The sequence below is a fragment of the Ambystoma mexicanum genome, chromosome 11 (genome assembly GCF_040938575.1).
Source record: "Ambystoma mexicanum isolate Mex_15411 chromosome 11, UKY_AmexF1_1, whole genome shotgun sequence".
In the NCBI taxonomy this organism is placed as follows: domain Eukaryota; kingdom Metazoa; phylum Chordata; class Amphibia; order Caudata; family Ambystomatidae; genus Ambystoma; species Ambystoma mexicanum.
Window position 1 is genome coordinate 1,291,433,821 of NC_090934.1, and position 13,007 is coordinate 1,291,446,827.

At 49.0% G+C, this 13,007-nt stretch overlaps 1 protein-coding gene across 9 annotated transcripts in view; it reads left to right on the forward strand.

Annotated features, from left to right (window-relative positions):
- The window catches only part of FAM227B (family with sequence similarity 227 member B), a 1,598,354-nt gene that overhangs the window by 369,361 nt on the left and 1,215,986 nt on the right, over positions 1-13,007 (forward strand). For 5 of the 9 annotated variants that reach the window (XM_069624770.1, XM_069624767.1, XM_069624774.1 and 2 more), the window contains one exon: positions 4,133-4,200. The exons of the other annotated variants lie outside the window; for them this stretch is intronic. In XM_069624770.1, coding sequence (XP_069480871.1) covers positions 4,133-4,200 — 68 coding nt within the window. The remainder of the gene's footprint in view (positions 1-4,132; positions 4,201-13,007) is intronic. 9 annotated transcript variants of the gene reach the window in all.

Genomic DNA, 13,007 nt, shown 5'->3' on the forward strand with positions numbered 1-13,007 from the left:
GAACTATGAGCATAGAGATATATACTCTGACCTCTCTAGACGCCACCCTGCCAGTAGAGGGAGACTGCTGCAAGGCAAGTAGCTCCAAGAGTGGACACCTGCCGCAGAGGCAAAAAATCCCCAAACGAAGAAGAGGTAAACAGCTTGCTTTTTTAAATTGAGGGATATTGATGGAGAACTCAGAACTGTTATGTACTCTTATGTACTCTGGATTAACAGGTTTTCATTTCTGAATATGATTGGCAAACTTTCAGGATGGTTGCAGGCAAAATGTAAGCCTTCCAAAAATGGTAGTTTTAGGATTGGAAGGCGAGGGCACAAACGAAAAAGAAAACCTTGGCTACTAGAGGAGAACCTTAAGGCAATAAGGAGATCAACACACTGAGGAAAACAAAAGCCAGAAAAAACAGGACTTGGAAATGAGGAGAAGATACAAGCACATGAATGCCTGCAGCACAATGACGTGGTGCGTCTTGCATCAGCGTTCCAATATAGCATCTACCATCACTTGCATGCTTTGACGTCCACTTCCAGTTGTGTCTAGCATCAGCCATCTTGGTATTGGCATTGTGGTTAGCGAGTCCAGCATGACAGCTGTGTCCTTTCAGACCACTCCAGCTGCACCACATGGACCAGCATCTCTTGCCACAGTGAGCCATGACATCTTGTTAAGTCATTGTGACTTCTCTCTCTTTAGGGACCAGTTCATTCTTGCATAATTGGTGGACCCAAGAAATATAAGTGCAAAACTTGATTCCCAGATCAAAAAACTGAACGTTATCAATCTTAAATCTTATTGGGCTAAACATGCAATTTACTTTTTACGTGGATGATTGCATTTCATCTTTTGGACATTAATAGGCCTTTCAATTTGCACAAGTCACTAAACCTATTAACTTGATTTTATAGGCTGGAGGACCGTTAAAAAAAAATCCTATATTCTCTCCATTACATTTGGGAGTGTCATGGCTGAAGGTTACAATTTCTCAAAGCAATTTTGTTGATAATTATGAAATAATTAACATAAATAGGGAACGAGTATGCAGCTCCATCCAGCGCCGACTTAAGGTGCGCTCAGAGGGTGCGGCTGCACAAGGGCGCTCCCATGGCGCAGCATATAAAGGGCACCTTGCTTCCAGCTCAGTGTCATATCAACAGCGCCTACTGATTCTTTAATAGGCACTGTTTACATGACACTGAGCTGGAGGCAAGGGGCCGTTGAACACACTTTACAAGACCAGCAGGGGGCTCAGTTCTGTTGTGCAACTAATACTTGTTCTAGTATCAGCCGAACAACAGAACTGAGCCGCCTGCTGTTCTGTATTTGTGTGGGGGGGTGCACAAATCTTGCACAGGGCACTGACAGATCTGCGGCCGGCTCTAGCTGTCTAATCCTGGTCTAGATGTGAAAAAATTCTATTGTCTTGTCCCCTCTTCCCCATCTCACAACAGCTTGGTTCGCTGTCTAAAGTGCCCTTAGTGGTATCAACACAGATTTCAGGATGCCTGTGGATGCCAATGCTTGCCGTAACAGCATACATTCGACATAAAAGTTGGTTTGAAATCCGCAAGGAGACATACAAGGGCTCTTTTTTGATAACACATTTCTACATAATTAAATACAATCTTAAAGCCTGGTCCACAGTTCTAATGCATGTATTGGACAACCCCGCTAGAAATTGGTAAGAACATGCTTTGCAGTAGACCATGCTTCCAGGCAATTGAGCAGTATCTTAAGTGCCCATGCTATCAATGATCTATGCAGGCATAGTTGGCCACATTTTGACTCTCCCCTTTTTTAAAAATGGTGATGTGGTGCTCCCTAGCCCCCCAGGAAGTATCCCCGTCAGCCTTGCCTGAAAGAGCCTGTCTGTCTGAACGGGACACTTGGAAGCAAAGTCCTGGGTACATCACAGACGTTCCGCCAGATCCCTGCAAGATGCTCCCACGGTGCTGCCGAGAAGGACAGGGCAAGGGCCCATCTGCTGAGCTGCTACGAGGAGAGGCTAGAGCATGTCCGGAGCTCAGTCTGCCGCTGAGAACAAGGTTTGCTGGTTAGTGCAGGTAAAACCCTAGACGACGACGTTGTCTAGCTAGAGACACTGTCAGACCCCAGAAGGTGCAAAAAGCCGTCCCAGCATGATGGTGAGGAAACCACCATGCAGAGAGAAGGAGCAGAGCCTGGAAGACACCCATGCGGACTGAAGACAGTATACACCCCCCCATGCAAACTACAAGGGTGGGAGTATACAAGGGAGCCCCCTTACTAAGTAAGGTTGTTTGTCATGCAGACCATGGAAGCAGAGGAAGGCGATATGATGGGGCCTATTGAATACTAGACACCAGGAAGAGACGGGCATACTGAACCAGCAGCTCCTGAAAGAAACCAGAGGAACCTTGATGTTGCAAAGAAGCAACTGTAAACAGGAGGACTACTGAGCAATAAAGCAGGAAGTTCAAGGAAACCAGACATGTGGCATGGTCTTTGAGGTCTTGCTCTGTTGACAGGGCATCACTTAAGCAGATTGCTGAGATGGTGGAATTTATGATAGTTAAATATAGAACTAAACATTTGTTAAAAGGGGATCTTTACTATGGTTCTATTTTTAAAAAGATCCTAAGTGAGTCCATGTATGTCATAAGCCTTGCCTATCGCTTGGGACACTAGTGAGCCGAACCATGAATATTATACTTTTGTGGTTCTAAGTCCTCTGTGAAGGTCTGTTTAGGAATGACTTTGGATGGCTTCTCCCACATTCTTCATTTAGAAGAATCCAGGCACTGGAAACATTAACATTTTTCAGTATAAGAATTGTAGTGATATATGTTGCTTCACCCTTAAACGATGTCTGGCGAGATTATATACGGTTCCTGGGAGTCATCGACCAATACATGACCAGAATCGGGATGTAAATCAGGTTGTGAGCATAGATCAAAAATAACTTTGGAAAAAGCATGCATCTCCACATGGAGTATGTGTGTGTGTGTGTTATCCACCTCCGTCACCTATACACTCAGATTGGTGTGTTGGCACAGAGGCACACCCAAGGGGCGTAAGTCTCAAGGGTAAAATGACATAACACTACTATCTTAAAATTTAGTGTTGGTTGTACAAAATCTTTGTTCCAATGAGAGGTCACTTTCTTTTCCCCCGCACCCCCCTTTGGTTCTCTAACCCCTTTCTATGTGTTTTAATGCCTCCCCTTTCACAAGACCCTCAACACAATCAGTGGGTTTGGCTCTCCAGGTTCTGCTCTCAATAAATGGATGGCTACCGGCTTCATCCTCCAGGCTGGAAAACAATACAAGTTTGTTTGTGAGAGCATTTGCCTCAGTTATGGGCACTGCCACGAAAACTGATTTTGTAACAGATTATGCTAGCGAGGGAGAGTGCACTGCTTTCCATTTAGCCATCGAGAAATGTCAGAAGCTCGGACAAGCTAGATCAACTGAAGATCATGTTGAGTTGCTAGGGATGACGAATTGACCAACCTGCATATTGTCATAACCTTTCATTGCTCTAACAGCACCATTTTGAATGATCTGTTAAGATTGTAGGTTGGTTTTATAAGTACCTGTTAACAGGCCATTACAATAGTCAATTTCGGCGTTCATGAGAGCGCCTGCAAGATATGGCAGATTATTTGGTGACAAAGAAGGCTTAACTTCTTTAACAGTTCAGTGAATGAGCATAAGTATATCAAGAGTGTGCAATATGAATTTTCATGGTCGGGTTGGAGTCAAAGATGACCCCCAAAGTTTTTACTGATGAGACCACTGGAATATCCCAGCCTGCAATTTTGACTTGATGGTGCTTAACTTTTTCAAATGCTGGCCCGAGCCCACTATCGGCAGCTCTGCTTGCTGTGATTCAGAGCCAGCAAATTAGTGCCCATCCATGTTTGCACCAGCAAAAAGGCATTGTTGATGGTAGGAGTCGTAGTCCTAATTTCCAGTCAGTTCAAAGACAAGCTGGGAACATTGTTAGTAACTTAGTTCGTTAATAGTCTTCAAAGTATTAGTGAGCTCTATTTTGCCTGTTTTTAATGGGAAATGCCATTTTCACTATTTCAAATTACATCAGTACACTTCTCAGTGAGCTCTCTGTAATTGTATTTTATTTTATTTGAAGCTTTCATCACTGGAATTGATCAAATGTATGGTGCTTCAGCTGAAACGAGCATGATGAGGAAAATCGAGGTACAGTATAATTATTTTAAAACGGTACTTCCTTGGTACTAAAGATTTCACAACACTTATCTTTGTACATTAAAAAAACAAAAATGATCCTTATCGGTTCATATTGCACACAATGGGTAGGTATGGCCCATCATCTCCATAAACATAGCAATGGCTTTAGTAACCTTTTCTATGCACGTGGACACACACTGACAGTCACTTCACTGTACAAAAAAGGAAAGTACTTTTTATGCTAATAAATACATTGGGTTTTCGCAAAGAGTAAAAATATAACCCCTCGAACAAACCTAGGCAGAGACCCAAGCGCACTCCCCATCTTGTCACAGCCAAAGCTCTTCCGAATAACGAAATGAGATTAGAAATGTAACTCTCGCATGGAGTTGCTCTGTAAATTTACCAGATCACAACCACCTCTCCCAAAATTAATCTCACTACAAGAGGAAGGCAAGTGCTTGCAGGGCATTGGACAAGATAGCATAAGGATTGAATTGCCACTCCGTATTAATTATTTGTGGGCTACGAAGCCAACAACTGTGTTGCGAAAATGTGCAGGTTAAGGGGTTTGAAGGCAAATTATATAGCATATTTAAAGGAGAGTTTCTTATGAAGAATTCCCCTCGCTGTTTAATGATCCAACCTCCACATGATAAATGAACACAATACTTATTCCTATTTTAGAATATTCACAATTCTTTGGTTTATTGCCTTACAAGTCATATGTGTACACAGTTATGGTCTATTTTTTGGTGAAGTTTAAGAAAAACATAGTTTTGGACTTGCATTAGAAGGACAGGGATGTCGGTTTCGATCAGAAATCACTTGCAATATAAAGATGAGAACAAATGGTATGTGGGGAGTATGATTTGGAAATTGAAAATCTGGATTTTGCAGAATATACTTGCATTCAAACATGCAGACTTTTCCTATCCGCTTGCTAAACATTTCCACAAATGTCATAGGGGTGTTTTCAATTTTGGAGCGAGTCATATTCCCAAGCCTCCAAGGGGAGGGGATAGAACCTTGAAATAATGCCAGCTTGAAACTAAATTGATGATTTTCTTTGAAACCAAGGCACCTTGTGACCACAACACCGATGGGAGTTTTACACCGTTATTCAGATTTGACTGTGAACATCGTATTTTGAGATTGATGCGTTTTTCTTTAAACTTCTTTATCACTTTTTAGTCGAATATTGATTGTTTTTTTTTCCTGTTCTTTTTTTCTTTTGGGTCCTTGGTTTGTAAGACATATATCCTATATATTCCTGAGGGACACAGTCCAGCTGGTGCGGTTTGGGGGCTCCACCTCTGAGGTGGTAGTCCTCGGCTGTGGTGTCCCTCAGGGATTGTCATTATCCCCGCTTATATTTGACCTGTACATGCGTCCAGACCTAAATATATTGAGGAGGTATGGTTTGAGTATCCACTCATATGCCGATGATACACATCTATATTGAGATGAAGAACATTGTGGACGCATTTATGAGAATTAATCAGTGGATGGGTGATATTAACAAGTGGATGGCATATAACCAGATCCAATTGAATGCAGCAAAGAATGAGATTGTTTTGTTTGGCCCCAAGGGTAGAATCAAGGATGACAAGCAATCTTTCTCCCCTTATATTCTCAGTGAGAAACTCCAGTTTGCCAAACAAATCAAAAACTTGGGCTGTGTCTGGCATTGAAGCCCAGGTGGGGGCCAAGGTGAAGTCAGTATATTATTCTCTGCGGATGCTTAGGAATGTAGATCCCGCAGTAGATCATACAGTGGTGGTGGGGGCAATGATGAACACCCATCTGGATTATTGTAACAGTCTAATGGCAGGTATTCCAGCTAAGCAGATATCCAGACTTCAGCGGGACAAGAATGCAGCGATTAGACTGATGGGACATTTGAGAAAAAGGCACCATGGATCTTCCCTTCGTAGATCTTTACACTGGTTACCGGTCGAGGATCGAATCAAGTTTAAAATAGCATGCTTGATGTACAAATGTCTCAATGTGAAACATCAGGGTAATTTGCAAGTGGAACTAGGAAATCTTTCATTCCATAACCATTATGTCAGCAGAGTTGTATCACAATACAAATGGTTCTTAGGAGAAATAATACTGCAAACTCATGTCTAGACATACTAGTTGAAAATGAATGCAGAAGGGGAAACTAACGTTATGTTACTGTCTTGTTGGAAGAACACCCTGTGCAATTCCTATCTAATAGGGATAGGGTAAAGGGAAGCTGTCCCTCAATCTACCAATTGTACGGATGCCCTGACCTGCATTAAAAATTCTGAACAGGCCACCAGGGGGTGCACAGGCAATGGCTGCCTGATTCCCGAGCTCCTGCTGAAGGCGGGTTGTAGCGGGGACTGAGCCCCCTCCCTAAACCCCCCCCCATGGTGCACTTCGGAGCCGGCACAACCAGTGAACCCCCGGGGCCCCCGCTGTGCGAAACAGCAACGTCTGGGGACCCTCGGGAGGCGAAGATCCAGAGCTGCGGCCTTCCGCAGCGGAAAGGCAGAGAGACCTGAACGGCCTCAGGGCCGGGGGAGGGGCGGCGGCCCGCCGGATCGAGAGGCCCGGCCCCCGTGCTGCAGAGCCCCCCCCCAGCCCCCACGTGAAAAACCTTCGGAACTGGGGCCCAACACGCCCAACTGAGGCGGCGGCTTCCCTGCTCTTCCCCCGAGTTGTAGGCGAGAAGCGTCGGAGACCCGTACCCGGCCGGGAGGGGGGTGCATTCCCCCGGGTAGGGCCCCGTATTGGACAGAGTGGCGGCGCCAGGTCCGGGTGCCCCCACCCCACCATCACGCCTGCTGGCCCGGGGAGGTGCCCGACGGCCAGAGATAGTACCGCTGGTCGCCCGCGGGGGAGGGGCCCCCTCAACCTTGTTCTTGGCCGTGTCTCGGCCCCAGCCCCCGCCAGCAGTGGAGACGCACACTACGGGAGAGAGGGCCATGCTGGAAAAGGTCCCCACCAACAGTTTATACAGAGCGGGCCCGCGGCCCTCCTCCCCGCGGCAGGCAACATACCCCTCCCCCTCCGTGGAGTGATTTGTGGACATCGTGGGCCCTGGGGCTGCCGTCCCGGGTGCGTGGACCCCGCCTGAGACCGGTGGGGCGTGCGCCCGCCCGGTAGTGACCCCCAGTACTCAGCAGGATCTACTGGGTGTGAGGGGGCGGCCCCCCTCATCGAAGCACACAGAGGATGCCGATGGCCCTGGGGCCCCTGCTCGGGGCGCGAGGCCCCCACCTGAGGTCAGCGGGGCGTGTGCCCGCCCAGGGACAACCCCTCAAAGATTGGTGTTGCCGGGACCCTCTCTCGTTTGCCCCCCAGGGAGGTCTGGCCGGAGGAAGGGGAACCCCCGGCTAGAGAGCCGGCGGAGCAGACCAATGGAGGAAGACCGTGCCAACTCGGAGGGGTGACACGAGCGCCCCATGCAGATCATCGGGACTAGAAAACAGGAGGACTCTGGGGACGCTTTGCTTGCTGAACCTCCTCAAACTGCAAGAATAAGGGGGCATAGGGGTGATCATAACAGTGGGAACCGAGAGAAATACCATTCAGGAATGCCCAAACTGGGATGTTCGGGGGGGGGGGACGAGATGATGGGGGGGGTCACGTTAGCGTGCTTTGTAATCGATGCCTGGCTGGGGGGAACCGGCTTGTGGTCCAGCCAAAAATCCAGAAATGGAAGAACTACATGGCTGGGCGCCGGGGTGGGGGGTGGGGTTTTGTTTACAAGTTGGGGGTTTTAAGGCGGGGAATGTGTTGGGGGGGTAAGTTGGGGAAACATTTCAAAAAGGTCCAAACAAGAAAACACAGTGAGCAGGGAGGGAGCGACCATGCGACATCGGTGACCAAGGGGGAAGGTGACAGCGACTATGGCTGACGACCGACCGGCCCTAGGAGTGGGAACCCTGAACGTACGGGGCCTGAACACCCCATGAAAAGATCCCTAATCAGCAGAGAGTTTAGGAGGGCTAAGCTGGACCTACTCTTCATGCAGGAAACGCACTGGGCGAGGGGGAGGGAGCCCAGGTTGCGGGGGGTGGTATCGAGGAGATATTCTATGCATCCCACAAAGGAAAGAAAATAGGGGTTGCAATTCTGATCGCTAGGGGGTTTGGATTCGAGAAAGACTCCATCCTCAGGGACCCCGAAGGCCGCTACCTCTTCGTACGAGGCTCCCTACAGGGATCGCCCATAACCTTGGCGGTAGTATACGCCCCAAACGAGGGCCAGGCCCAATTCTCGGAGGGAGTGGGGTAAAGGCTGAAAACTTTTGTCCAGGGCCCAGTAGTGGTGGGAGGTGATTTCAATATGGTCCTAGACCCATCCAGAGATAGACAACGGATGGGTGCATCAAACCCCAGACGCGCTGGAGACGCCACATCACGCTGCTTTCAGAGGATAAATGAGGGCCTGAGCTTGGTGGACACGCTACCCACCCGTCGAGCAGGGACTCCCTCTTTCTCATAATATTCCTCCACCCACAAAGCCTTCTCCAGGATAGACTATATTCTCGTGGACGTGGTACTCCGACCACACATAGCGGGTAACAGGGTAGATCCCGTCCCCTGGTCGGACCACGACTTGGTAAGGGTCACCCTGGCAGGGGACTGGTGTAGGGAACGGAGGGGACGCTGGAGATGTAACGATGCCATTCTGAGGGACGAGGTAAATGCCCAGACTGTCCTGGATGCCATTACAGAGTTCTTCCAGTTCAATGACAACGGGAAGGTGGGCACGCACACCCTCTGGGATGCCTTTAAGGCGACCCTAAGAGGAGTGCTCATAAAAATAGGTTCCCGACAGAAGAGGGAAAGGGAGACCCAGGAGAGAATTCTGAGGGAAAAAATAGCACGTCTCCAACCGGGGGGCTCCCCGGTACAGACCCTAGAGCGAGACCGCGTGGCCACCCTGGAGGACTACAGGCTCCAATTGAAGGACCTACTCCTCCACAAAACGGAGAGGAGCCTCCAAATGGTCAAACAGAAATACTACGAGAAGGGGGACAGAGCGGATAGGATCCTGGCCTGGAAATTGAGGGAGGTCCAGAGAAGCAGGATGCTGAGGGAGGTGAGGGACAACAGGGGAACACTAGGTTATGACACCCCCCATATAAGCAAAGCCTTCCGTCAATACTACAAGTCACTATATGCCTCCGAATATGACGGTGGCGACGCCCAGACTGAGGAGTTTCTCAACTCCATACAGATACCGTCCCTTCCACGGGAGCTGGCAGAGGGGCTGGAGGGTAGGGTGACCGAGGAAGAGGTGGAGAAGGCGATCAGCGGGATGAAGGTGGGGACCTTCCCGGGGGAAGATGGCTTTTCGGTGTATTTCTATAAGAGGTTTCGGTCCTCCCTGTCTCCCTACCTGGCGAAGGTTTTCAACTCGGTTTTGGAAGGGGGCACTCTCCCCGACACCATGATGGGAGCCATTATAGTGGTCCTTCCCAAGGAAGGTAAAGACCCGAGGGAACGTTCGTCCTACCGGCCCATATCATTGCTCAACATCGATGTCAAAATCTTGGCCAAGGTGGTGGGTAGGCGGATGGAGGGGATAATGCAGAAGCTAGTCCACGGGGACAAGGTGGGTTTCATTAGGGGCAGACAAGGATCGGATAATATCTGCAAAACGATAGACTTGGTACATTTCGCCCAAAACTCAAATCTCGATGCATGCATCCTGTCACTGGATTCGGAAAAGGCTTTCGACAGAGTAGAGTGGAGATACATGACCCTCCTCCTCCAACGAATGGGCTTTGGGACACACATCCTGAGCTGGGTTGCCGCCCTCTATAGAGCCCCTCCCGCAAGGGTCCAGGTGAAGGGATTGCTGTCAGAATCCTTCCCTCTCACCCGAGGGACTAGACAGGGCTGCCCTCTCTCCCCCCTGCTATACGTCCTCATGATGGAGGCTTTGGCCATAGCGGTTAGGTCTCACCCAGATATCAGGGGTAATAGAAGGGGAGAAGTGGAATTCAAGCTCTCCCTGTTTGCCGATGACGTCCTGGCATACCTGGTGGACCCGGGCTCTTCAATCCCTCCCCTCCTGTCCCTGGTCAGCTCTTTCGGGCGTTTCTCAGGCCTGAAAATTAACACCGCAAAGTCTGTCCTCCATCCGATGCGCCTAGTGGACCTGGTACTAGACCCCCTGGTCAGGTTTCACGGGATAGCTGTGGGCAAGAACACCATAAAATACCTGGGTGTCCTCCTCACTAGGGACTTAACAGAGCTGGGGACTTCCAACTACGAGCCCATTGTATCCGAGATCACCTCTGACCTGAGGAGATGGGGAGGTATGATCCTCTCATGGTATGGTCGGATGACGGCAGTCAAAATGAATATACTGCCCCGGCTTTTGTACCTCTTTACAGCCCTCCCTACCCGGGTACCCGCTCAAACCTTCATAGAATTGAACAAGGGGGTCCGAGACTTCATTTGGTGGGGGAAAACCCAGAGGGTCGGAAGGGCCACCCTGACGCTTCCAAGAGAGGAGGGGGGGATTTGGTCTCCCAGACTTCCAATTGTATTATCACGCAGCACAACTGCGGGTCCTCCAAGAACACATGAAGGAAGGCTTGCGGACATATTGGTCATATTTGGAGGACATGGATGTCCACCCCCTTAAAGTCTGCGACCTCCTGTGGGCCCCTCACAGGTCTATCCCGAAACAAGTACTGTCCCACCCGACCCTGGGTGTTCTCCGGGACATCTGGAGGCATTGCCCCCGAACAGCCCATCTTTCTTCTTGGCCGTCCCCTATGACCTCCTTGTGGGGGCCCCCCCTGAAACTGGGCAGCAGAGGGTTTAGACAATCTCAGCATTGGTCTGATGCAGGACTGGAATGGGCGGGCCAGCTGTTCAGGGAGGGAGAATTCTTGAGTTATGAGGACCTCCGGGAGGGACTGGGAGGCGGGACCCTCTCCATTTTCAAATACCTCCGTCTTAAGGGAATCCTCAACGACCCTGCATGGGGCCCAAATCTGCGAAGACAACTAACTCCCTTGAGAAACTCCTTGACTTGGCAACCTCTAGAAAGGGCGCGGTCTCCAGTATGTACACAGTCCTAAACACCCATGACCTCCAGACTAGGAGAGGTTTCCGTGGGTTTTGGAGTGGTCTGGCGGGGGAGGAGATATCAGAGGACGCCTGTGCTCGTATTTTCAAGATATCGTTTCATGGAAATCTTTTTACCTCGGACATGGAACACAACTTTAAAATCCTGCAGGGGTGGCACAGGGACCCGGCAAAACTCTCAAATGTTCACAGGGGTATCACCAGAATGCCCGAGGGGCTGTGGCCAGGTAGGGACTAGAGGTCAAATGTGGTGGCTATGCCCGAAGGTGCAGACCTACTGGGAATCAGTGAGAGATTGGATCGCGGAGGTAACGGAGGTCCCTCTGCCCCTCAACCCGCTGACCATGCTGCTGGGCCTCCCCCCGGAGGAAGCGGAATTGCACCGGTACCCCAGAATGTGGGAAACCATGTTGAGAGCAGGCAGAGTGGCCCTGGCCCAGAGGTGGAAGAGCCCGGAAACACCTTCTAAGGAAGACTGGATGAAAAAAACTTAAGAACATGTTCTTGATGGATAAATTGACTGCCTTGGTGAACAATGATTCATGCTCATTCCTCGCTGACTGTAATGGGATCCAGCAGACATGGGGATGGGGATGTCCATTAGTTTCGGGATCGTGCCCCCGGATGGTCGGGGCGTGATTGTCACTGAGAAGGACGACACTCGATGGGGGGTCCCCACAACCCAGGGCGACGTCTGCCTCAAGCCAGCAACTGAGTTGGTCACATGTCGCGGTGCTTCAAAGACCTAGGAAAAGATGTGAAAGTTTGGTCTCTTTACGGTTGTTATGTTTGGATTGGACATTGGGGAGGGGTATCAGGAGGGGGGGTAGGTTACGAAAGGGGGGATCGGGGTTATTGTAATATTCTTTTTTTTCTGTTTCTTGTTTCACAAAATGCTAATAAAAACCAAAGTTTAAAAAAAAAAAGATTCTGAACAAAAACAAAAAAATGCTAAAAGGGAGAGCAACCAAAGGAACAACATACCACTCCAATATTTCCTGGTGCAGCGGGACTGATTATTAGATCACTGCCCAGCACAGCTAAAAAGTAGCTTAGATAAATATTTAAATAACCATGGGTTTTTCTATTCGTTTTATTCACCCTAAGGAAATTTAGTTTAGCCTCATGATGGAGTGGTAGATGTTATAATCTAAAAAGGCAATTGGTGTTGGTGCATCAATGCCCATAAGTGTAAAAAACTATAAAAAGCTCACAACTTGTGAGTAATGGACTGCTATTGTGTTAGAGTATCACCACTTATTGTTGGGGATGTCTAGAGATAGCCATGGTGGCCATGGTACCACCCATGACCAATAGGGTCGACCAGTTACGATGGAGTAGGGGATTCAGACCATCTTCTTCAGGACCATCTAATCAATCATGCGGTAAATCTGTCTTCCAATCATGCACAAGAGTAGGGGCACATTGTGGATGGGCTGCTCCGTCTCCTGTAAAGGAGACAAAGACAAATGGACCATAGCAAGGTATAAGTGAACCCAGTAGCCATCTCAAGATGTAACATGCAATTATGTTAATCATCAGAGATCAGGGGGAAACAATTATAGGTGCAAAAAGTCAAATGGGAGAGGCATGGCAATATGAATGGCTACTAGCTGTGTAGAAAACCGGCAGCTTCTAACACTCCAAGAAGAAGAGGGCCGGGGAGGAGAGAGAAGTGAGAAAGTGGGGGGGGGTAGTACTGAGAGGAGGGGGGGTGCAGGCTGA